Source organism: Equus caballus, chromosome X, assembly GCF_041296265.1.
Source record: "Equus caballus isolate H_3958 breed thoroughbred chromosome X, TB-T2T, whole genome shotgun sequence".
Lineage (NCBI taxonomy): Eukaryota > Metazoa > Chordata > Mammalia > Perissodactyla > Equidae > Equus > Equus caballus.
The window spans coordinates 39,929,862-39,954,330 of record NC_091715.1 but is presented as its reverse complement, the minus strand read 5'-3'; the positions used below and the strand labels follow the sequence as shown (position 1 = coordinate 39,954,330).

Sequence of the window (24,469 nt, the reverse complement as noted above, 5' to 3'; positions counted from 1 at the left end):
GTTGTGGGTTCTTCTAGTTGTGGTATGTGGGACGCTGCCTCAACGTGGTTTGATGAGCAGTGCCATGTCCGCGCCCAGGATTCGAACCAACGAAACACTGGGCCGCCTGCAGCGGAGCGTGCGAACTTAACCACTCGGCCACGGGGCCAGCCCCAGACCTCTGTTTTTAAGGCAGACCAGAAGGGCACTGATGGTGAATTGTTAATAGAGGAGGTCAAACCAGAGAGGATCTTAGAATAGCTGAAAATCAGGTCGGGGGCCCTTGAATTGGAATAGTTAACAGAAGTCTCCATTCACGGTCAGACCAGAGGGCCAATCAGGTGGAACAGTCTATAGAGGTCTGGGTCTGAGGTCGGGCAGAGGGGCACTGAGGGTGGAATAGCTAACAAAGGCTTTGCGTTTGGGTTGGATGAGGAGCCTCTCATGTTGTGTTAGTTAAGTGATGCCCATGTGAGAATTCAGATCATAGGGGACCTTGATGGGATAAAAGCTAACAATGTCTGGAGTTGAAGTCAGACCAGAGATGCCTTGATAGTTCCAGATTTCAAAAAGGCCCAGTCAGAGCAGAAAGCAAGTGATAGTGGGATATTAACCAGAGGCCTAGATTCAAGGTTGGATCAAAGAATAGTCAGGAGAATTTTAGTTCCAAATAAGACCAGGGGGGTACTGATGGTGAGATAGTTTGCAGAAGCTCAGGTTCAAGGTCAGAACAAAGCAGAAGTGATGATGGAATAGTTAACAGGCACACGGTCTGAGGTCTGCCCAGAGAAGATTGACGCTACAAGTGTTGCCCGTGTCCTAGGTTCCAGATCAGATCAGAGGGGCAGTTACAGAGGAATAGTAAATAGAGGCCAGTGTTCAAGGTAAGATCATAGGGGTATAGACAGTGGAATAGTTTATTGAGGTCAAGCCAGAGGAGCATTGAGTGTGGAAAAGTTAACAGAGGCTCAAGTTCAAGTTTCAGACCTGAGGAGCATTGATAATGGGTAAACTAAGGCCTGGCTTCAAAGGCAAAGAGTTATTGATGGTGGAATCGTAAATAGAGTTCCAGGCTGGAGTTTAGACCGCTGTGACACTGATCCTGGAAGAGCTGAAAAGACTCAGGCTCGAAGTAAAACTGGGGGTCTTGTTGGTGGAAGCATTAACAGAGGCCCAGGTTTGAGGGTAGACCAGATGGATACTGATGGCGGTAGAGTTAGAAGTACCTGGGTTTGAGGTCACACTAGTGAGGCACTGGTGGAGGAAACATTAAGAAATGTCCAAATTTGAAGGTGGACCAAAGAGACAGTGATGGTAGAAGAGCTGGTTAACAGAGGCACAGGCTTAAGTTTGGGCCACATGGACCTTAATGTACAACTGTTAATATAGTAGTGTGGATTGGAATTGACACCAAAAGGGCTCTGATGGTCAAATAATTAAGAGAGACCAAGATTCAAGGTCAGGTCTGAGGGTCTTCAAGGTTAGAATGGAGCAAAAGGGCATTGATCACAAATTAACAGAATCCCAAATTCAAGGTCAGATCAGAAGACAATAACTGGTGGAATGTTACCCAGAGGCCCTGGTTTGAGATTTGACCAGTGGTACACTGATGGGGTACTAACTAACAAATGTCTAGCTTCAAGCTCAGTCCAGAGAGGCTCTTGATGAGTAAACATACAGGTTCAAACTCAGACAAAGAGCATGGCACAGTTAACAGAGGAACAGATTTGAGGCAAGAACAGAGTGGCATGGATCGTGGAATTACCGAGTTCCAGATCTGATGTCAAACCAGAGGCACAGTGATGATGAACAAGTTGACAGAAGCCCAAGTTTGACCAACAAGATTATTTTTTATTCATTTTTCATTATTTGCTTATTATTTACTTTCTCTTAGGTTGTGAGTCAAGGAAGAATATCATGAAGATGAATTCAAAGCAGAACGTCAACTCTGCTGCTTCAACATCTCGTAAGGAGGAAACTCTCAAAATCATGTACAACATCCATGATCGGCTGCCTTGAATCCGGACTCAATAAAGAACATAAAGAGTGTGAAGAAAAGAAGAAAGTGTTGGAGAAAAATGAGGCCACCAACCTTAGTCGAAACTGAGCATCTTTCTGGTGTTGCATACTGTGCAGAAAAGGGTTAATAGCCTGAACTGCTGTCCTTGGAAAGGCCTGCTTCAAGGTTGGCCCTTGGGTGTGCCTATGGGACCAGCCCCCAGTAAAAACCCTGGGCCCTGAGTCTCTAACAAGCTTCCCTGGGTGGCGACATTTCCCATGTGTTGTTGCTACTGGCTACTGGGGGAGTTGAGCGCGTCCTATGTGACTCCACTGGGAGAGGGCCCTTGGGAGCTCGGGCCCGGTCTCCTTGGACTCCGTCCCGTGTGCCTTTTCCCTCTGCTGACTGTGCTCTGCATCCTTTTGCTGGAAGAAATCATAGCCGTGAGTACGACTATATGCTGAGACTGAGAGTCCTCCTGGCAAAGCATTGAGTCTGGGTGGTGCTGGGGACCTCCCACACACATACATATATGCATGATCTTGACCACGAACAGGCCAGCTCACTGATGGCCCCATGTCCTCACCATTGCCTTAAGGTCTGCCAGATGGAAGTACCAGGTAGAAATGCTTCTGGACGAAAGTAACCACAAGTAACAGTGGATTGAACAAACAGGAGGTTGTTTTCCTCCCCTAACAAGACTGCTGGTGTTAGTTTGGCAGCTCAACGACATTGGGCCAGGTTGGAGTCCCTGTGACTCTGTGGACTGCCCCTGAGGTCTCAAGATGGCAATCACACTTCCCAATGATGCATCTGGACGTGTCAGCCTGTGGAGCTGGAGGGAAGGGAGCAAGAGCCCCTTTGACGTTTCCTGGTGACTCCGGTCACTGATAAGGGATTTTGGTTCTCTCCCCGTCTATACCCTAAGCTTTCTTGCCTCGCTCTGGGCTCCCTCAAATACTGGACATCACTTTGTGATCTCTGAGCTGTTCCAGGCCTTGAATTTGGGCCCTGGGTGGGTGTGGAAGAGCCACGGGCGGTCTGGGGTTCCTCTGGGGATGGGGAGAGAATCCTCATCCCCCAACCCCAGCTGGAGCGGCTAGCTCAGCCTCGGGGGCCATGGTTGCTCCCGCACCAGCTTGGCCCTCCAAGCCTTCAACACTCCTGCTCCCTGCCTGTGGGAGACAACCTAATGCAGACAGGTGTGGGGCCCAGGTCCCAGCTGCCCTGGGCCGGGGGGGCGGGGGGGGCCTGGGAGCCTCAGCCTCCCCGAGGAGCCAGCAGAGCCCTGCAGGCCGACAGCACGAAACTCCTATGGTCGAGGCCAACACTCCCCACCTCACCTCCTCCACCACCAGCACCCTGGCCTAAGTCCCTGTCATCACTCCCCTCAACTACCGCACGGTCTCCTCACTGGTCCCCCTGCTTCCACGCTTACCCCCATCTGTGCTCTTCACAGTGCCGAGAGGTCCTCTTACAATCAAGCCGGATCATGGCACTCCTCTGCTCAAAACACCCCTCACTCAGAGAAAAAGCCCAACACCTCACCACGGCCCACAAAGCACTCCAGGAGGAGGCCTGTCCAACCTCATTTCCTACCACTCTGGTCCAGCCACACCAGCCTCTACAACGATCCTTCCGGCACTCCAGCCTCGGCACCTTTGCGCTTACCTTCTCTATCTAGAATGTTCTCCCCCCCAACTATGGCTCCTTCTCTCACTCCATTCAGGTCTCTGTGTAAATTTCACCATCGGGAACGTCTTCTCTGAGCACAGCACCAAAAAGAGCCCAAGCCCCACTGCTGCAACACCATCTCCTGCCGTCACAAGTCATCCTTAGGTGATCTGTGAGATAATTTCGTCTATCATCTACCTGCCCCCACTTGAACCCAAGCCCCACGAGGGAAGGGATTTCCGTCAGCTTAGGTCACAGCTGTAGCCCCTAGTGTCTAGAACAGTTCCTGGCACACGGCAGGTGCTCGATAATGTCCGTCCAATGCATGACTGTGTAAAACACTTAAAGTGGTGCCTATGACGTGGCAGACACTCAATAAATGGTTGCTGAATGAATGCATAATCAATGTATGAATGTATGAATGAACGAACGAATGAGTAGGTGAACCCCATTCCAACTTGGGTCCTAGAGCTGCCCTCTCCCCCAGCCCACCCCCAGCAGACCCGGGAGCCAGCCACCGGCACAAGCACAGAAACTTTATTTACAAACACGAGGCTGGAGCAGGAGGTGGCTGGGAAGAGGGACCGTGACGGGGCCGGAACGCTCCTACTTCTGCTCCCGCCTCCAGACGATGACCATGCCGCTGGCGTCACTGGAAGCCAGCAGGCTCTCGTCGCAGTTGAAGCTGACGTCCAGCACAGGTGCGCTGTGGCCCTGCAGCTTGTTGACAGCAGCCTTGGCTGCCCGCTCCACATCAAAGAAGTGCACACACATGTCCTCGCTGCCCGTCACTGCCCAGATGAGAGGGACAGGCTATTAGGAGGTGTGGCAGGAGGCAACGGGGTGCCCTGGGTATGAAACCTCTGAGATGTCTGAGGTGTTGAGGGATTTACGTCTAAGGTGTGAGGTCTCGTGGCTGGGGCAGTCTGGGGGGACCGTCCCTAGATGGCACGTCACCTATTGGTTCTACCACCAGATGTGTGGTCTCTGAGCTCTCAGGGGGGCGTCTGTGTCTCAGGGTGTGAGGTTTCTGGGCTGTCTGGGGGTCTGTGCTCCAAGTGTGAGGTTGCTGGGCATGAGCGTTCTCGAGGCCCAGGAAGGCAGGGCGGCAGGGTGTCGTGAGGTCTGAGCCGGATCAGCCCCAGCCCTGCTCCCTGCCCCTCCCGGTCGCCCAGACACCCCGACCCTATGGGACTCACCCACACAGGCCCCCTGGCGGAAGGACATGAGGGGGCAGAAGATGCTGCGCACAGGGTGTGAGCTCTGCTCAATGGGGAAGCTCCTCTTCAGCTGCAGGGTCCCCTCGTTGTCCACCACCCTGAGGGGAGGAGGAGAGCGGGTCAGGGTGCGGTCTCAGCCCCAGAAGGGGATGAACGGTAGGCCAGTCTGTGTCCCCGCCCCTGGGCCCGAGTTCTTTTCAAGGCTCATGAAAGCCAGTTTTGAGAAGTCTGCATACACCAGGCAAGATGGGTTGGCGTGTGAATTAGCGACAGCTCGAAAGTGATTCCATGGACAGAAATGGGCAGCCTCCGGAGGCCAATTCACAGTTCCTCTTTCTAAGAGTCTCTAAGAGATCCTGGCGTCAGGACGGGCACAAAGAGAGGAAATGGCTGACCACGGCGCCCGCACTGTGGAATGCCACACGGCCACGCGAAAGGATGGACTGACGCCACCGCGGAGACCTGGGGCACTTTCACAGGCATCGTCTGGGGAGAAAAGCGAGCTGTGGAGGATGCAGAAGCAGCCCACTTCTGTAAAATGACGACCCTTTCAAAAATGTGCGGACCTGTGTGCACACCTAGGGAGCCAGGCGACAGGCCAAAATAGGGAAAGATACGTACAAAGTTGTTAACAGGCTTTACTGAGGCCGGGGGCGGGCCAAGGTGGCAGGAGGGAGGAGGAGAGAAGGGAGGGGATGGGGGAAATAGGTAAAAAACTTAGGAGTGTACTTAAATTAAAAGTTATAAGCACATATACATATGTGTGTGTGTGTGTATAATTTTTTTAAAGGGAGAAGAAAAATAAAATAGTAAAACAGCAAGCATCCCGTCAGGCAGTGGTTCTCAGGCCTGGCTGGACATCCCTTAGGGAATTTTCAATACGCTGCAGCCCGGTCCCGCCCCAGAGCGTCTGAAACCACCAGCCTGGAGCGGGGCCTGACCAGGACTGTTTGAAGCTCTCCAGGTCATTCCAGTGTGTGGCCCAGGCCGAGAACTGCATTTGGGTAACAGGACCTATGTGAGTGAGGATAGTAAAAACGCTCCCACAAAAAAAAAGAAGGAAGGAACACAGGCCACTGCTCTAAGGGGGCCCTATTCTATTTGATGCCTCAGTTTGCTCATCTGTAAAATGGACGTGACAGCACCCACCACACAGGGTTGTGAGGGTTAAATGAGGTGATGTGTAGAAGGTGCTGGAAATAGCGCCTGGCCCCAGCAGTTGCTATGGCAGCACTCGCTACTGCCTGTTCTAGTACTGCCACTAGCGATGTCATTATCATAAAGAGACTGGACCTCCCCTCGTGAGAAATGAACCTGCTGGGGGAGACAGGTTCTCAGGCCCAACACGGCTCTAGGCTGACAGGGAGACAGGCGCCTGCCAGCCTGATGGAGGCAGCAGGCCCCCGTCTCCGAGCGGCCTGGACGCGGAGACCCACCTGTAGAGCAGCAGTTTGTTGAGACAAGCGTTGATGAGCAGCGAGGGGTCCCGGGCCTCGCGGCTGACCCAGGAGCGGGCGGAGATGCTGGTCACAGGGCTACCCTCGTGCACCACCAGACGCTTGGCTTTGGTCAGCTTCCCTGCAGCAACACAGGGAGGGGAGTCACAGGTAAGGCCGAGGGCTGCGCACCGGGAGGGCGGGAGGGCGAGCAGGCACCCAGACGCAGGCCTGGGCCTGCCTACCTGTGGCCATGTCGAAGAGGAAAGAGAAAACACTGCCGCGGTCATCACCCGCCCAGAGCAGCCGGCCAGGGGCATCAAAGGACAGAGCGAGGACACGGCCCGTCAGCTTGCTGGAGCCACCCTTCACTTTCTTGCCAGTGGAGATGTTCACAACATGCACATTGTGCTTGGCATTCCCCACCTGTGGGTGAGACCGCACACCATCATCCTGCTCTCAGCCAGTCCTTCCTTGAGTCTGACCACAGTGGGGCTGTGGCGGGTAGACTAGACGGTAACTCAGGCCTGTAATCTTCTGAGCCAGCCCCTCTTGCAATCTGACCAGAGTAGACAGCTGCTCCCAGAACTAAAGGGTCTCAGACCCATAATGCCACCCCTGGGCCAGCACCCTCCATGGTCAGCAAACCACAGGGCCACCCCAGGCCCATGATAACAGCTCGTCTGCTCCCTGACTGGTCCTTTCCGGAGGCTTGACTACACTGGGGCAGCGGCTGCTGATGCAACTGGAAGGATCTCAGAGCATAAGCCCAGCGGCCAGCCCCTCCCTCCCCTCAGGGCCAGGCCAGACTTCACTTGCTTCCCCTGCCTTCTGACTCTCCTGGGGTTGAACCACAGTGGGACTGCCACTGAGACCAGACAAGCTTTCTGACCAGTAATCCTGCTCCCCAACCAGCAGCCCCTGCAGTTGGAAAATGGTAGGACTCCTGCTGACGGGATGAAGGGGTGCCAGATGTGCGACCCTGCCCCCTGACCATTCCCCCAGAGTCCACCCCGGTGAGGCCATCCCAGACTGAGAACTGCATGCCCCCATTCTGACCCGTTTCCCTCTGAGTCTGATCAGAGAAGGATCGTGGCAATGGCCTAGAAGGGGCCCCTCTACATTGATTCCCTGGGACAGCCCTCCTGGCCCGACACCCCCGCCCTCGGTGAACGGGCACCCTGGAGCCTGACCACAGTGAGGTTGTTGTTGACTGGCTGGAATGTGCAGCAGAGCAGTTCGGCGCCGTCGGGGTCAGGGATCTCCCGGATGCAGCGGCCGTCCTCAGAGGCCCAGATGCGCATAGTAGCATCAAGTGAGGTGGACACGAGGATGTCATTGGAGAGAGACCACGCGAAGTCGGAGACACCACGGGTGTGGCCCCGCAGCACTCGGAGCACAGTGGGCGGGGCGGGCACCAGCTGACACAGCGAGATGCTGCCATCGAGGGAGCAGCAGGCCAGGCGGTGCCGGTCATCGTTGGCAAAGCGCACCCTGGGGACTGCAATGCCAGGGAGCCATTTGTGGGAGTCAGCACACTCTCCAGGTGCTTCCATTTATGAAAGGCTCTGCCACGTGGGGGGCGGGCCAGGACCCACTGCACCAGGCACAGTGGCCTCAGCCAAGGGCTTTCCTTGGCTGAGAAAAGGAGTTGGAACCCCAGAAGGCCCTCTGCCAAAAGCTCTCTAAATACCTAAATCTTAGCAGGTACCTTATAGATTGCAAAAGACTTCCGCAATGTGAAAAGGCTCCTACATCTCAGCAAGTACCTTACAATCACCAAGGTCTTGGCAGTTTGCAAAACCCACTCTGTCCTTTGCGAGGGGATCTCTCTGCAGCAAAGGCTTGGAACTCTTCCAAGTGACTCACAACCCAGACGCCTTCTGCAAAGTGCTCTTTCGAGCTGCTGAGCTCCTTTGCAGCAGACAGCGCGGTGAGGTTTTGCAGACCACTTTGCAGAGGGCTTTTGGTTCTGCAGAACGTTTTATGGATGGAATTCCTCCTTGAAAGGTGGGCCAGAGACTTGGTATTAAAGATAAGGAGGCGCTGGGTAGTTGTGACAGTTTGGGCAAATCTGTGGTGATGGGACCCGCCACCTACTGGCTCACCTGCCTCATCCACGTGCTGGTCAAAAACATGGTACATGCCCGCAAAGGCGTAGTTCTCACTCAGCGATGTGTCCCCAGCCATGGCTCGACTTGCTTCTGCCGCTGATGTGGGTACCACGCTACCGGGGGGCCTGGGCCCCAGTAAGAGTAGGGGTAACAGGAGGTAAGTGCTAGCATTCAGGCTGTCACTGCCTCGTAGCCCTTCTCCTCCTTACAAAGCCTCAGCCCTCGGTTTCCCGTGGTGCATACCTGTCCTCATAGACGGCGCGGTTCATCTGTGCCTGCAGCTGGTAGGAGCCTCGGCTGACGGAACGGCGGTGCCCACGGGCCCCCAGGGCCCGAGGATCATCCTCAAAGTCCTGCAAACAGAGAGGCTCGGCGTGGGCACATCTTAAAAACTGCCTTCAAGAACCCATGAGGTCCGGAGTCTTCAAAATAGACTCAGAACCAGAGCCCTTCTCACCCTGTCCACTGCCACTGCCGTTGCCAGGACTACCGTGGTGGCCTCTGCACCAGTTCCCCTGCTCCTGCCCTTGCCCCGCTCAGGAGACACTCAATAAATGTTCTATGAATGAAGAATGAACACTCTTTCTCCAGAAAACCACTTGGCTCAGTCTTCTGCTTCATTCAAGTCTCAGCTCAATTGCCACCTCTTCCAAGAGGCCCTCTCTCATCACCCCCCTCTATCCCCCACACCAGTCCTGCTTTATCCCTTGTCTGCTTTATTTTTTCCATCTTAGCACCTCTCACGATAAGCCATGATCACTACTGACTCGTTTATGTGGTTTGCTACATTTATTGACCTGTTTAACTTGTTCATTGTCTGTTTAGTGACTTATCTATTATCTCTTTTTGCCCTCTGCTCATCCTTAGAGCCTGGAACAGAGCCTCGCACACAGCAGGTGCTTGACGAGTCTGTTGAGTAAACATACATGGAGGCAGGTGGTGTGCACGGCAGGTGGCTGGGGAGGAGCTCACCTCCATTCGGTCAAGGGTAGTGCGGCTGCTGCGGACGATGCTGTTGCTATAGGCACGAGCACTGCCTGGCTCGGACAGGGGCCCGTAGCGCTGGCCCAACAGCTGCCCACGCAGCCTCAGGTACTGCCGACGAAGCGCTGGGGGGTGCCCCGCCTTGGCATTCTCCCGTAGTAGCTGGCTGCGCCGCCGGATATACTGTGTCCGAAACTGTGGAAACGTTGGTGTGCGGTACGCGTTGTACCTGGGATGGCAGGAGGCAGGGCGGGCAGCAGGCACAGGACAGAGGGAATCAATCAGCTCAGGGGACAAGGAAGGAGAATGAGGTGTGTGGCAGTGAGGGGTGTGGAAGGCAAGTAATCAGCCGTGGTGATGGGGGTACCTCTAGTGCTGAGATGAGGGTGAGTCTACAGTAATAATGGGCATGCCGATTGGGTCAGTGTGGGGACAATGGTGGGAGTGTGCAGCTCTGCTGGAGTTAGTATGGAGCGACCGAGTCAGTATAGACAATAACAGGGGTCAGTCTGATATGGTGATGGGCATTAGTGTGGGGCAATGGTGGGGGTCAGTATGGGATGGTAATGGGGTCAGACTGGGGAGGTGATGACGGTAAGAGAAGTCTGGGGGGGCAATGGTGGGGAACAGGATGTCACCAGCCTGAGCTCCATCGCCCCCTCCCAAAGGCTCTAGTAACACAATCTCTTTGCGCATGCCCACATTTGACTGCATTTTTCCCAGCATGCTATTTACGACCCTCTGGCCAGCCCTTCTCACAGCGGGCAAGCCCCCACACCCTGCTACTGCGCATGCTCACCTTCGGCGTGCCAATACAGCCGCATAAGGCAAGTTCTCCGCCCAGCCTCACTTATCGCCATTGCGCATGCACCACAGTAACTTCCGTTCCCATGGGCTCCGACCCCACGCCTCACCTCGCGTCTACTGCTAAGACCTGCTGCCACACCGCGGCCATTCCCCGGCCTCCTCTTCTGGCGTGTCCGCCCGCGGGAGCCTGCAGGACAAGGGAGGGCCTGGGACGTCAGCGTCTCAAGTGAAGGGATCTAGTTCCGCCCCTTCCGCCAGGCGATCTCTGCCATAGGCACCGAGTCCCTTCACGCCAGGATGTAGCGAAATCCCACCCGGCTGTTAGCATGGTCATCGTCCCAGCCCTGCCCTTCCCCGGCAGCGCCCGGATGACTCACAGCAGCGATTCAGATCCCGCCCCTCCCCGGTCGCCATAGCAACGCACCTCCCCCCGCCTAGCAATCCTTGGCATTCCCCACCCATCCTGCCGCCCCCCCGCCCCCCGCCTTCCCTTCTCGGGTCCAAGAGCAGGGCCCGGGATCAGGGACCACCTCCGGGGCTGCCTCCCGCTCTTGAGGCCCCCGGGGCGGCCCTGAGATCAGTGTCGCCCTTTTCTTCTGTCTCTCTTCTCCCTCCTTCAGGCTCTAGGCAAGATGGCCGCCTGCTGCCAGGAAGCGCTGCCGAGAACAGAGCGAATCGATAGGAGTCCTCCCTAAGGCGTGGAAGAAACACGCAGGCGCACTAAGGGACAGTAGCTTCTCGCACAGGGATGGAGGCCCCGCCCTTGAAGTTCTACCCACCTCAGTCCCTAATGGCACTTTTTGTATACACAAGAATAATGTCCAAGAGCCACAGGGACAGGGACGAGTATGTGAATCACTCACTAGAAATAAAAAATACGACTTTCAAAAAAAAAAAGAAACACGACTTTCTTTTGAAAGAGTGGTATAAGCTGCTTTTTAGCAGCACAATCTTGGCCAAGCAAGATTTGAAGCACAGAAGAAAAAATTAAAGTTACACATGCAGAGGCCGCTAGAAAGTTTTCCAGTTCTTAGAGTGACTGATCGGCCTCTGGACGCTCCTGGGATGAGAAGAGTCCATTCTGAGGCGAGGGGTGGAGAAGCTTGGTCTGGGCGTGAGTCTCTAAAGGCAGACATAATTAGGCACAACAAGCTTTGGGGTTTGGATCCTAGGAGGCTATCCGAATCATCCTTATTTCAGTTCCAACAGGAAGCTGCATCTCTAACTATCCATCTTACTATGATCAGGATACACAATTTACAAAGTTGAAATGCAGGGTTTAGTAGCTTCCTATTGGATCTTTTTTTTAAAGATTTTATTTTTCCTTTTTCTCCCCAAAGCCCCCCAGTACATAGCTGTGTATTTTTAGTTGTGGGTCCTTCTAGTTGTGGCATGCGGGATGCCACCTCAACGTGGCCTGACGACCGGTGCCATGTCCACGCCCAGGATCCGACCGGGCGAAACCCTGGGCCACTGAAGCAGAGCCCACGAACTTAACCACTTGGCCATGCCCCCGCTATTGGATTTTTTAACATCAACTGACACAACTATTAAAACTGTTATTTTTCACAGTTTTTATAACAAATACAGTAATTTGAATGTTTTAGAGCTACCTGAAACAAGGAGACACATCCAAAAATGTATTGCCCTTTTTTTGTGTTCCAACAAAACCAGACTACATTGTACTGTATTGACTTAGCATCTTCCTTGTCCATGTAACTAAGCTATTGGTGTCTTTTCAGGATATTAAATATCCTTCTATTTCATGATTGATAAAGAATAAACTATTTTCACTGCACAAATGTGTAACCACTAATATTTATTGGACAATGTGTTGGGCACTGTTCAAGGAGATTTAGATGTCTTGATCCATTTAATCCTAATAACTGAATGTCGTGGGTCCCATTACTATCCCAATTTTACAGATGAGGAAATTTGAAGCCCAGAGTGTTCCAGGGTGACATTTTATTGAACTGGTCCCCTATTTGTGACCAGCATTGGGTTTATTTCCAAGTTCTTTTTCTACCATAAAGGATGCTATAATCAATGCCTTTCCCATTCTTGGACAGAGCCCACCCCTTCTTGGACAGAGCCCACCCCTTCACCACACCACTCAGCTTCCAAAGAAACACGGTGGGAAGAAACCACAGGACGGTCAGGGGTGCCAGGAAGATGTACTGTCTCACTGCCGGAATTGATTCTTTTGTTGTTGTTTTCACAATATTCATATGTTAAAATTTCAAAAATTATTTTTAAAACTTCATTCCTATAAGACTCTAAGATACTAGATAAAGCAACTTAATTGACAGGGTTATTTTAAGTATGAATTTGTTATTAACACATAGAAAGTGTCCATAACAACATCTGTTGTGTGACCTTTGCTATTATTCCGAGAGGCAGTACAGTACTTTGCAGAAGGCAGTGTAACTTAGCCACAGGCTCTGCCAACTAGGAGCTAGGTGGCCTTGGGTAAGTCACTTAACCCCTTTGTGACTCTGTCTCCTCATCTGAGAAAAACTGCCTCATAGTTATTGTGAATACTAAATGAGTTAATACTTTTAAAGCTTAGACTAGCATCTCGAACAGAGAAAATACCCACTATATGTTGACTACTGTTAGCTGTTTAAAAACCTTTTCCCAATAACAGATCCACATGCCAGATGTAGATCTGGTGCGGAAATGATGATCTAGAATGACCACAGCTGCCTCTTGCATTTATGTGCTTTGCATTTTTTCAGTTTTTGTTTTAAATATTTACACACTCTCATTGGATTAAAATGGGTTTTCAACAAGCTGATGTCAGAAGGCGCTTTGACTTTGTTGGAAGCTTGGAGAGAAAGGGGCAGAGTTTATCTGCACGAATAGCAGGTCAGTGGGTGGGGAAAGGGGGGTCTCGGGCCTGGGGGTATCAAGTCATCAGTAGTTCCTGGAGGTTGCAAGTGACCTTTGTTACAATCGTGTCATCTAGAAAGGAAGCTCAAGCCCATGGGGGACCACAAGTCCCATTCACTCTACCAGGATCCGGGGCTGTTTTATTGTCCAAGGTACGGTTGAGGATCCTACCCAAATGAACAGACAAAAGCAGATTTGGACAGAAAAGCCAGAGCTGTTTGAAGATAACGCCACATCACTATAGTGACTCAAGTGGTGGCAGAAACAGGCAGAGGCCATGTCTTTTCCAGACTCCTCCTTCCTTCATGCACCTCCTGCCGATTTGGCCCCCCAAGTTGAGAAACGCAAAGATGAGCACTGGCCCACACTGGCTGTGCTTGCTTTTTATAACTAACATAGGCTAAAAGGAAACCTGAAGTTGGGCCCCACCCTCGGGAACAAAAAGGAGTATGATTTGAGGGAAAGCCTGGGTGGCACGGGTGACAAAGGTATGCTGAGAATCAAGGCTAGAGACCAGAATGGGAGGAGACACGGAGCTCAGGTGTCACTGGAGTGTAGACACTGAGTCCTTATGCCCTTATCTCATCCCTGAAGCTTCTTCCTAAATGGGACAAGTGGGGATTGGACAGTAAGTCATGACTTAAATTTTACCATTTCTTGATGGGAAAACATTTGCCTCTGAAGCCGAAATTCTCACATTCTCCAAAGTCTTAATGGTGATCTCTCTAGGGCTTGAGTCAGAAACAAGATTCCCGCAGCCAGGAACAGCCTCAGACCACTGGAGCAGCCCTGGCACGGTGAAATAGCAAGCCGGCCTTCTAACACATCTTCATCAAGCCCCGACCAGGTCAGGCGCTGGGGAAACAGCAGAAACTCAGACAAATGGTCCCTGCTCTCACGGAGCTGCCATTCCAGCCAGAAAGACAAATGATAAAGAAGATCATTGAAGAAACTGGTACTTACTCTCATTAAAATAGTAATTTGGTTAGTGTTGCTGAGCAGTGGGGGAAGAGGGGAGGGATGAGAAATAAATTTAAGCTGGAACCTGAATGAAAAGGAGCCAGATACACAAAGCTCTGGACTCTGAATGTGCGGCTAAGGCCAGTGAGGCCGGTTAGTGACCAACTCAGAGGGGGACAGTCACTTCCCAAGGCTGGGACTGGGGTCGCTCTGCTCTTAAGATCTCAAGTCTACTTACCCAGTGAGGGATTCAAGGTCAGACTGCGGGCCTGAGAAGGACTGGACCCGGGTTTGGTACCTCAGTCCCCGGCCACAGCTAAATGGGCACAGCCCTTGATTCTTCCATTTGTTCTGCTAAGACACTGAACTACATCTCATTGCTTTTCAAACGTCACGCCACCCTTGCTTTCCTGGCACAGTCCCCGCCTGGTTTTGGTGACAGCCTGCATTTACCCAGCTCTTACACTACATCCATCTTATGTAACTGTCACAACTCCTCTAATGAGGTAGGTGCCGCATTTAGCTCCACTGTGAAGGTGAGGAAAGCGAACCCTGGAAGGCCTTACTGCCCACGGCCACAGATGTGGGGAAGATTAGAACTAGCATTTGGACCCAGGCAGGATGTAGAACTGGACTCAGTTTCTTACCCTGGACACCAGAAGCCACCAACCCCTAGTAATGGGCCATTAGTGTTGACAGTAGTGCCTCATCTCTCTCTCCTCTCTCTGTCCGTCCCCCACGTCGAGTCCCAAATGCATTTCCACTCCTCTCTCCCCCCACCTCCTGCACTGGTAGATCCACCCCGCAGTCCACGGTGGCTGCCGGCGGCTGCGAGAAGCTGCTCTCTCAGGCCTCCTCTCCGACTCCGTCCCTCATTGCACCTACTCCTCCACGTTATGTTGCAGCCATCTGGCTTTCCTGCACGTCCTTTGAAAGCTACACCAACTGTTTCCTGGGATCTGGAGCGCTCTCCTGTGCACTCACTCGGCGAACACTGCTACTCACCCCACAGTACTATTACTAAGAATGAGCGCCTCGAGCTGGGCACTGTTCTGAGGCTTCGACAGACGTAGGGAACTTTCTTCAATCCTCACAACCCGACGAAGTCGGTACTGTTATTGTCCCCTGTCACCGATGGGAAATGGAGGCAACAAATGAAGTGACCAGCCCAAGGTCACAGTCAGTCAGCGATGGGAGTTGGGTTACACCCAGGCCGCCTGGCTCCAGAGTCCGTGCTCTTAACCACTACGCCATTTAACACCAACCACCACATGCCTCTGTGTGAGCTCCTCCAGTACAGATTCCTAACAAGCGCTTCCTCTCATCCCACTCCCCTCACATGATCTGTCAGCGAATCCTGTCAGTTCCACCTTCAGAATTTATCCAGAATCTGACTTCTCCTGTCCGTGTCCACCGCCACCACTGCCATCCCAGGCCTGGACCACTGCAGCAGCCTCCTCACTGCTTCTGCCCTCGCCCCTCGCCCCTCGCCATCTGTCCTCACAGCAGCCAGAGTCCTGTTACAATCCAAGTCAGCCCACGGCCCTCCTCTGCTCCGACCCCTGTCATGGCTCTCTCTCTCTCAGACAAAAAGCCAAAGTCCTCCCTGTGGCCAGCGAGGCCCTAAAGGACCAGGCCCCTGTTGCCTCTCCGACCTCACCTCCTGCCACTGGCCCCCTTGCTCACTCTGCTCCTGCCACATTGACCTCCTTGCCGTTCCTCACACACCCCAAGCAAGCTGCCACCTCAGGGCCTTTGCACTTGCTTTTCCTTTTGCTCTTAATTCTCCTCTCCCAGATGGCAAGGCAAGGCAAAGCTGACAGATTTGGCTGGTAGAGAAATGAGCCCTCATTCGATTCAGATGTTTGCTACTTTAACAGAGAGAGCAAAAGCAAGACTAGCCACACATGCCAGCTCATGTCCCTCATGCTGGGTAACACCGAAACAAAAGGGGCCAAATGACAGCAGCAGGAAAAGTGGGACACCCTGTTACAGAGGAGCTAATTCCATGCTAAGCAGTTCTACAGCTGAGTCTGGGTGGCGAGGGACAGGAAGCCTCATACCTCACCAGAACCTCGGGTGATGAGGAACCGTCTCATGATGGCCTTCTTGGTCAACATGGAGGTGAGAAAGAAGCGGCCTGTCGAGCTGTGTTCTGAGGGTCACAGGGTGTTCTGCCAGTCACTGAGATCAGCTGGCCTACGTGGAGACGGGCAGAGCAGCCAGAGCACCACGACGGAACCACTCCCCTACACGTTGCAACTCTCCCTCTATCTTCCAGTCTGTTGGAAGGTCACCTCCTGAGTCACCTTCCTTGATCATCCTGTGTACAACAGCACATGCCATCCCTCTTTGTTTTTCTTAATGCTTGCCACTCCCTCACGCTACACGGTACACCAGCTTCTTCCTTCATCGTCCGCAGAGCCCACCAGTATGATTCCTGAGGGAAAGCAGCATATCCATCGCTATGTCCCTATGGCACACATAACAAATGCTAAGTTACTGACCACGTTGAACTACCAGACACTGTTCTAGGTGTTTCCCATGTCTCAACTCAGTGAATGGGCTACCTCTGTCCATTTTACAGATGAGGAGATGGGTTTTTAGAGGTTCTGCGTATGGAGGAGGGAAGGCAGGACCTCCGGTGCTGGGCAAAGGGATGGTCCTTCTGCCTGAAGTCAGAGGGGTCCTGAGGGCTGTGACTGGGGAGGGGAAACAAGACAGGGTTCCAGGGCCAGTATCTGCAAAGTACCAGCTTAGTTAAGGAATGTCAGATGTCAACAAATAGAAGCTGGCACTTATAGAACAGGGTTTCTTGAAGCCCCTGGAGTAGAAATGCCTGCGACTATGGAGGGCTCTGGGCACAGGGAAGGCCAGCAAAAGCCAGCTGACACTGCCCACCTCCCACAGCAACGTGGGGATCCAACCACCCACACCCCTAACAGTTTCCTTTTTAACTTATTAAACACACAGCATTTTTCAAACTGCAGGCTCCATGAGCATCTGAGTGGTTTACGGCCAGCTGTCTTGTTCAAAGAAATAAACGACTTTTGCACATTTCATTCATTAAACCTTTCTTTCACTTAGATAGACAAATAATGGACTGGACCCCAAAGAAAAGTGTACTTCTTACTACGGATTGTAGCAATAAAGTTTAAAATAGGGACTGCAAATTCTGTGCTCAGACAACTATTAAGAACTAGAAGAGGAAACTTCCAGAGCTTAGTTTTACTTAAAGCTTAAAATTGAAGTTTGACTTGACAGCATATTAGAAATATTTATGTAGAACAATGCCACGGATTGTTTTTAACAATTTAGAACCCTTAACTTTCTTTGTGCATCCACTGCCACTGTAAACCCCAAACCCCATAGGATCTAGGGCAGCTCTCCATAACCAAACACTAGACTTCCTCCAATATACTGCAGGCATATTCACGCTAAGTGGGAAAAATAAAGATCATGAAAGGCTTCAGGTCAGATCTTGTCACAAGCTTTGGAAAAATCACTTGTGGTTTTCAGATCTTTGTGCACTCTGAATGATAAAGGATCGTGGCCCTTGGTAGCCCAGGGAAGCTTGGGGGCTGGAAACAGAACACAGTTGGGCAGGGACTGCAGCATCTTTTATCTTGATAAGCAGAGGAGTGGTAAGAAATACTGGCTACTGATCATTGTCCAACATGCTTTTTTGCATATCTAAAATATTCACAGCAACTTTCTTTTGGTGAGGATTGTCCCTTAGCTAACATCTGTGCCAACCTTCCTCTATTTATGTGGGACACTGCCACAGCATGGCTTGAGCAGTGTGTAGGTCAGCGCCTGGATCCAAACCTGTGAGCCCCAGGCCTCCAAAGTGGAGCACACGAACTTAACCACTCGGCCACAGGGCTGGCCCCTTTAAAAGCTTCTTCAAAGTTTTCTACACCCCTAAATCCAGAATGTAGGACAAGGGTGTGGGGGTAGTACTGCAGACCTACCTTATTTAAAACACATCACATTTAATATCCTTAACCCCCCCACGAGGTGGGCACTATTACTCCCATTTTACACATGTTGAACCTGAGGCAGAATTAAGGTAGGAAGCAGGGTCTGAAAAGTGATTCTGGCCCACTGGGCGTAGGAGGGGCGGGGCTTGGGATTTCTTCTGGACCTTGAAATAGATGGGGTATGGAGGTATCACAAGTATTTGTAGGCCCCCTGGCCAGTCTTCATAGGCTCTGAAGGCACCTTTGAACATTGAGGAGTGTCTGGTCTCAGTGGGTTCCTGGGAAATGCACATTGGTGAGATTCAGGTCAAAGCGAATCTCGTGTCTGGAAATTTTCTCACTCAACCATTGTAGCGCAAGAGAAACACCAACACTGAATCCTCTGGGCCCCTTTCCTTAGAGCAAATAAACAGCAAGAGACTGGGCCTCCCTGGGCTGGATTATAACACACCTTTGGAAATTGAAGGCAGAGCAGGTTGATCAAGTTTATTCAGTCTAGGAGACTATTTATGGTCTTCATTGACATCACTTAGGGTAACATTTTGTTGCAGGAACTCTGTGTTGGATTATGGGATCCTGTCTCCTGCCACACTACTGGTGAAAGGGACACTTTACTTCCAGAGGGGCAAGGAATAGAGATGCCCCCCCATTTACCCACCTACAAAGCAGTAATGGTGTTCCTGCCGGCCCCACTACCTTAGCTCCCTCAAGGCCCAGCACACAACGCCTCCCTAGACCAAGTCCTTCACTGGTGGGAGTAGCCACAATACCCCTTTGCCTGCGCCTGGCTCAGTGGGCCAGGCAGGTCTAAGAAGTCCGAGTCTCCATCCACCTGCCAAAGCAAATTCCTCACTGTTTGCGTGGGAGGAAGGATGCTTGGGACCTTTCCCAACTAACTAGGAGACCCAGGAGGCAGGCTGCCAAAACTGGGACTCTCACAATACAAGGACCCATGCAGTCTGTCAGTTCAGGTTGCTGGAACAGTACTGTAGACCGGGTGCCTTAGAAATAGAAAACGCTCAGTTTTGGAGGCTGGAAGTCTGCAATCAGGCTGCCAGCACAGTTGAGGTTCCGTGGGGGCCTCTTCCAGGTTGCACACCGCCAACTTCTCATTGTATCCTCACACGGTGGAGTGCAGAAGAGGAGGGAAGTCTCCTCATGACTCTTATAAGAACATTAAGCACATCATGAGGGCCGCACCCTCATGACCTCATCTAATCCTAATCGCTCCCCAAAGGTCTCACTTCCTAATACCATCATATTAGGGCGGGGAGGGTTTCAATATATGAATTGAGGGGACACATTCAGCCCACTGACACATGCCCATGAATGACAGGAATAAGACAGTTGAGGAAGTCCTGGAACTTGCAATCTGGTGGTACTTGGTTGACATCAGCCAGGTGAAGCCAGGGACACAAGTGATCAGAAACTCCAAGTGGAAGAATAAAAGCCCATGGGCCTCCAATATAGCCATCAGAACCACAACTAGAGGGAAAAGAACTGAGGAACTAAGACCAGCGGGAGGTTCCAAACCAGACTGGGCCACCGCCACCCCACACCACCTGCGAAGGCTCCCTCACTTTCCCACTGAAGACAGAATCCCGGTGACTGAGGGCTTTGCCAACTTTCTCAATGGCTGTATATGCCTGTTAAATGCACTAACCCTCAAGAGAAAATGTAAAATAAAATGCCCATGAGGCGGAGGCACAGACGTTAGACTCACCCAAGGTCAAACAGCTGGGAAGCAACACAGCTTGGATTTGAATCCTGGAATCTGAATAGAGTCTGGGCCCTCAGAACTGTTTTCTAACCAGGATTCTCTCATGTCCCTCACACCAAGGTGACGGACCTCCTCCACCATGATTTCAGGGGAAGGAACTGGAACAACTGTTTAACGTAGGGTTTAGCTCCTGCCAGATAAACAATCCTGTGAGAAGGGTACCCACCTGATGCTCAGAGAAGCTAGGGAAGAGTCAAACCCAAGCAGTCTGATTCCCAAGCTGACACTGATCAGGACAATGGGATCAGAAGACCATCTCAGGAAACCCAATTCCAGCCATAAGGGGATGTCACCTATACCCAAACCAATCCCAAACTCAACCGAACTGTGAATTCAAGGCCTCTACCCTTTTTGGCAATTCCTGTCCACCCCCCTCAACGCCTCCCTCCGCCTCATCTCCCTGTATTTTTAATTTGTAAACTGGGTCGAGTAAGGAAAAAGCACTATCGACGTCAACTTGTTTTCAGGTTTCAACTTTTTAATCATCTCCGTGAAGGACATCCTAAACACTACATGAGACACAACAGAATATTTTTTTTCTTCCAGTATTAGAAAAAAAAATGACATTCACAAATATTTTTAAGAAACTTCTATATAACCAGGGCAGTGATCTTGAGTAAAAAACATCTCCAAGTAATCATGTTCTTGATTCTTATAGTTACATTCAGAAATTGCTTCCAAACCATGATAAACATTGTGCACACGTTTTTACAATGTTCCTAGACGCACATGATTTTTTAAAACATAAGTCTGGCCAAACATTTTTTGTCAGACCAACAATCCTGAGAGCCCAAACTAAAAAACTGGTAAAAGGAAAAATACCCACACTCTACAAACGTTCCAGAATTTGTTTTTAAATGGGAGAAAAACTGTAAAAAACACATGGAGCTTTCTAAAAGGTCTTTAACAAGCTACCTTGGGAGCTCAATTCAAAAACAGAAGTTGACATACTAAAACAGCTGTTTCAGTGCAGCTCCAAAAATCTTTATAAATACAGCCATTTGGAGGGATGATCCTGGATCAGAAGAAGTTTTATTCCTTGTGTATCTGAGAACAGTAAGAAGGGGGAGACTTGTGATATTGGGAAGGAATAGGCTAACATGTTCACCTCCCAGGGCTGATAAAGATACTGAGGGCTGGACAACAGGAATACCCCTTCATCTCCTCCATGCCTAGCAGGAGAAAAAGATTACAGGGGAGACAGGTTTGCAGATCCCCGCCCCCACCCCTGCAAACATACTAGTCCTGACAGGCACTTGAGAGTAAGGGAGGCCTAGGAATGATGTCAGGTGGGCCAGGTGAAGTGTGTGCAGGCAGGAGGAAACGAGAGGAACATGACAGGGCTGGTGGACAAAGGTCTGATCAGCTGTCCCATACAAGTCTCACCTACAATTAGGTGTGCATGCCTCATCTCAGTTGTCGTAATTGTCTCTGTAATTTCCTCCTGAGTAGCGGTCATAACCACCCTGGTTTCTGGGAAAAAACATACACGCTAGTGTTACAGGAATGTATCACACACTCCCTGACAATATGAAAAACCATATACATTTACATATCCTGTCATATTTTATATGCACTATAATATAAACTTTAACACATAAAATATATCAAGCACGTGAATGTGGTATACAAATCACATAACTATGTGATATATAACTTACACATAACATTAAGTCATATTAAACATTAAATGCAATGTAGACTCACAATTAACCAACACGATGCAAAAAACAGATCTACCATATAGTGCAATCATACCCTCACAATTTATTAATGCACTATACATAACTTGTTTTTACAGTTTCATCACAATTTGTAAAAGCAAACGCTAGTAACACCAAGGTAAGACATGTACAAGCACTCAGGCGCCCAAGCTTTTAGGGAGAGGGAAGTAGCACCACCAAAGTACCTCAACCTCTTGGCTACCCACCTGCCACCATAGTCTCTGGACCTTCCATATCCATATCCATATCCTCCAGGTCGACTGTCATACCTGCCACTCCCATAGCCCTGGTCCCCACCACCTGCAGCAGATAAGAAAGATTTAAATGGCTGTTGTCCAGACACAGACCACTAACAGGTGGCTCTCCCCATACCCCATGATCAAACTTACCACTGCACTTACCTCTGGAGTAGCCGCGACCACGCCCGTGGGCCCCAAAGGCACCCCCTCTGGTTCCCCGGGCCGACTTGCCTGCGTGGTCCACACGGATCTGGCGACCATCCAGAGACTAGGTGTAGGGAGACACAAGGAGGATGGGTTGGCGGTCAGACAGGGCAGTAGTGAGGGGAGAGTGGGCAGGGCAGGTGGGCAAAACAGCCCAGAAACTCCTGCTGGGCACCAGGTTCTGGGTGCCGCGTTCCAGAACAAGCTCCTTTGACCAGAATGGCTTTATTGGGAGCTAGAGAATCCCACAAAACGACCTGAATCCACCGTGTTCCCCCTGCTACTACTTACATCTTGACTGAACTCAGGCTGAGTTCTCCTCCCCACTCCTCTAAGCTGCCCGACTATTAGGGCTAGATAGACACCTCTCTTGGTTTGAGGCTTCCGAGTCCATCCCAGAAGACTCACGAGGTCCTCTCCGGGCCAGGCCCGCAGGTCTGCAGACTCTACTACCTAAGCCCAGGGCAGGTCAACCATCCACAGGTGGCTTCTCGGCCTCATGCAGGACCAGTCGTCGCCTCCCAGGCAGCCCGGCTCTGTCTGCCGCTGCCCTCCACCCCCTAGAACAGAAGGCAGTCACGCTCCTGTGAGTGGGCACTGCGGGGCTTGGTGGCCGCGCTGCCCCTAGCAGACACAGAGGGAAAAACAGAAAGAATGGTCGAAGCGACAGATCGGGGCAGGGCCCCTATGCAGGTAGGAGGCCTCACCTCTCCATTCATGGCTCTCATGGCATCTGAGGCGTGCTCTGGATTGGTGAAGGTAATGAAGCCAAAACCCCGGGATCGCTGAGTCTCCCGGTCCTTGACAACGACCACTGGGGAAGGAAGAGAGATGGCTAAGAGGAAAAGCAGCAAGAGATGTCAGATAGGGGGAATGGGCCCCTTCCACCAAGCCTCAACTCCAAGTTATCGGGTTTCTCCTGAGCCTCAAACTACATTTTAAGCCTAGAACCAAAAAAGGAATTAAGTATGTGAAGGCCTGGGGTCCTGATCTTCTCTCTCCATATTTCTTGAGATGCAAGGGTCCCAGACTTCCTCTCACCACCCCCCACCACGGGTCTGGCCCACTTCTCACCCTCAGAAATAGGCCCGAAGCTGCTGAAGTGGTCTTCCAGAGCCTGCTCATCGGTGTTGAAGTTGAGCCCTCCCACGAAGAGCTTCCCCTCTTCAGAGGACATGGCAGTGAATTCGAATGCTGGGGTGAGAGCACGGAGAAGGGCGGGGGCCACAGTGGAGGCGGGAGGAAGGAGACAGGGATTGGAGAAGTGAAAAAGGATGGAGAGAACAGAAAATAGCCCCGAGAAACAAAATACGGGGTAACTAAGGACAGCCCGAGAAGGCAGGTCGAAAAGGCGGGAATGCTGGGGGCCGGCTCAGACTGGCAGCCATTTGGGGGCCGCCTTCGCGCATGCCCACAACATCCCCTGCCGCCACGCCCGTCATTTTGTGCCGCCGCGCAGGCCCGGAACACCCTTGCGTTCCTCCTGCGCCCGCAGAACAAGATGGCGGCGGTCACGTGGGCAAAAGCGGGGCCCGCAGGTGTTGGCCGTCGCGTGGTCACCGCTGCCACCCACGCCGCCAGCCGCTCCTGGCATCCCTTGCTCTCGGATACAGCGCGCCAGGCTGCCCCCCAACGCAAAGTGTCACCTCCGAGCACGACACCCGCCCGCCCCGGAGAAGCCCAAGCCTACGTGTCAGAAGCCGCTACTCTCCCCCCTCGCGCACCCCGCTCTCGGCCGGCGCAGCACACATCAGTGAGGCGAGCAGCGGCCGCGCCGCAAGCAAGCCTCTGCTTACCTGGGCTTTAAGGCGTAAGAGACCAAGACAGCAGCCGCCGCCGAGGAGCAGACAGACTGGGGAGGTTGCCGCGCGGGAAGACGCTTGATAAAGCGCACGTAGCGGACACGTCACAGGACGTTCCCCAGTGCGCGGGGGCGTGCGCGCTCATTGGCTGGGGCCAGCGAGGGGCGGGGTGGGAGGAAAGGACAGCAAAGCGAAGGGAGCGAAGCGCTCGGTAGGCTTCCGGGAATGGAGGCGCGTTTCGTGCGATTGGTGCACCGTGACGTCATCACTCCTCCACGGTCCCAGCCGTCTTCATCCCTTCCGCGCAACCCTTTTGGCTCTCACTTCTTTCTGTCCCTGACATCACCCTCACGGTTCTTGACATCATTTCTCCCATTGGTTCTGAGATCTTCCTCGCCATCTCAGTTATCTTGTTTTAGGTCCCGGACGATATAATTACAGTCCTCTGATAACCTCCTCCTCTTCTAGTCCTCTAACCTCATGTTTGATCCCCCTCTGTCCCTGATGTCGTCACCCTTCACAGTCTTTAACATCAGACCCTACGTTTTCTTAGTATCTGATCCTGACCCCTGCCTTTTCTTCTCTACCCAATATCTAGTAATGGACCCTTTTCCCTGGTGTCACTACTTCTCATTTCTGACTTCCTCCCTCATCCTTATCTGACAGCCTCCT

The 24,469-nt window shown here is 51.9% G+C and overlaps 2 protein-coding genes across 10 annotated transcripts; both read right to left on the bottom strand.

The window, feature by feature from the left end:
* Positions 1-4,173: 4,173 nt before the first annotated feature.
* WDR13 (WD repeat domain 13) lies at positions 4,174-10,918 on the bottom strand. 9 transcript variants are annotated; one of them, XM_023633258.2, is made up of 10 exons: positions 10,744-10,918; positions 10,321-10,400; positions 9,395-9,601; positions 8,666-8,775; positions 8,417-8,547; positions 7,502-7,809; positions 6,554-6,734; positions 6,309-6,450; positions 4,852-4,970; positions 4,174-4,443 (listed from the first exon to the last, which is right to left on the bottom strand). In XM_023633258.2, the coding sequence occupies exons 3-10, from the start codon at positions 9,398-9,400 to the stop codon at positions 4,259-4,261; spliced, it is 1,182 nt and encodes a 393-aa protein (XP_023489026.1). In that variant the 5' UTR covers positions 9,401-9,601; positions 10,321-10,400; positions 10,744-10,918; the 3' UTR covers positions 4,174-4,258. The 9 variants fall into 9 exon arrangements, with proteins under 9 accessions (XP_023489026.1, XP_023489025.1, XP_023489019.1 ...); XM_023633257.2 differs by having other exon boundaries at positions 9,395-9,635; positions 10,206-10,400; positions 10,744-10,911; XM_023633251.2 differs by having other exon boundaries at positions 9,395-9,635; positions 10,744-10,890.
* A 9,370-nt stretch (positions 10,919-20,288) lies between these two features.
* Positions 20,289-24,064, bottom strand: RBM3 (RNA binding motif protein 3). The gene is made up of 7 exons (XM_001493739.7): positions 23,792-24,064; positions 23,070-23,189; positions 22,703-22,809; positions 21,954-22,059; positions 21,759-21,852; positions 21,215-21,301; positions 20,289-20,875 (listed from the first exon to the last, which is right to left on the bottom strand). Exons 2-6 carry the CDS (start codon positions 23,170-23,172, stop codon positions 21,241-21,243), a joined length of 471 nt encoding a protein of 156 aa, XP_001493789.1. The 5' UTR covers positions 23,173-23,189; positions 23,792-24,064; the 3' UTR covers positions 20,289-20,875; positions 21,215-21,240.
* Between the last annotated feature and the right edge of the window lie 405 nt (positions 24,065-24,469).

Excerpts from the sequence above, each read along its gene's own strand:
- WDR13 (XM_023633251.2), bottom strand. The coding sequence starts at position 10,361 with ATGGCCGCGGTGTGGCAGCAGGTCTTAGCAGTAGACGCGAG. Across the intron at positions 9,636-10,320 it reads GTCTTAGCAGTAGACGCGAG|GTACAACGCGTACCGCACAC; the intron begins GTGAGGCGTGGG and ends CTGCCATCCCAG. Across the intron at positions 6,451-6,553 it reads CCTCTTCGACATGGCCACAG|GGAAGCTGACCAAAGCCAAG; the intron begins GTAGGCAGGCCC and ends GTGTTGCTGCAG.
- RBM3 (XM_001493739.7), bottom strand. The coding sequence starts at position 23,172 with ATGTCCTCTGAAGAGGGGAAGCTCTTCGTGGGAGGGCTCAACTTCAAC. Across the intron at positions 21,853-21,953 it reads TGGTCGCGGCTACTCCAGAG|GTGGTGGGGACCAGGGCTAT; the intron begins GTAAGTGCAGTG and ends TATCTGCTGCAG. Across the intron at positions 21,302-21,758 it reads TCCAGAGACTATGGTGGCAG|AAACCAGGGTGGTTATGACC; the intron begins GTGGGTAGCCAA and ends GTTTTTTCCCAG.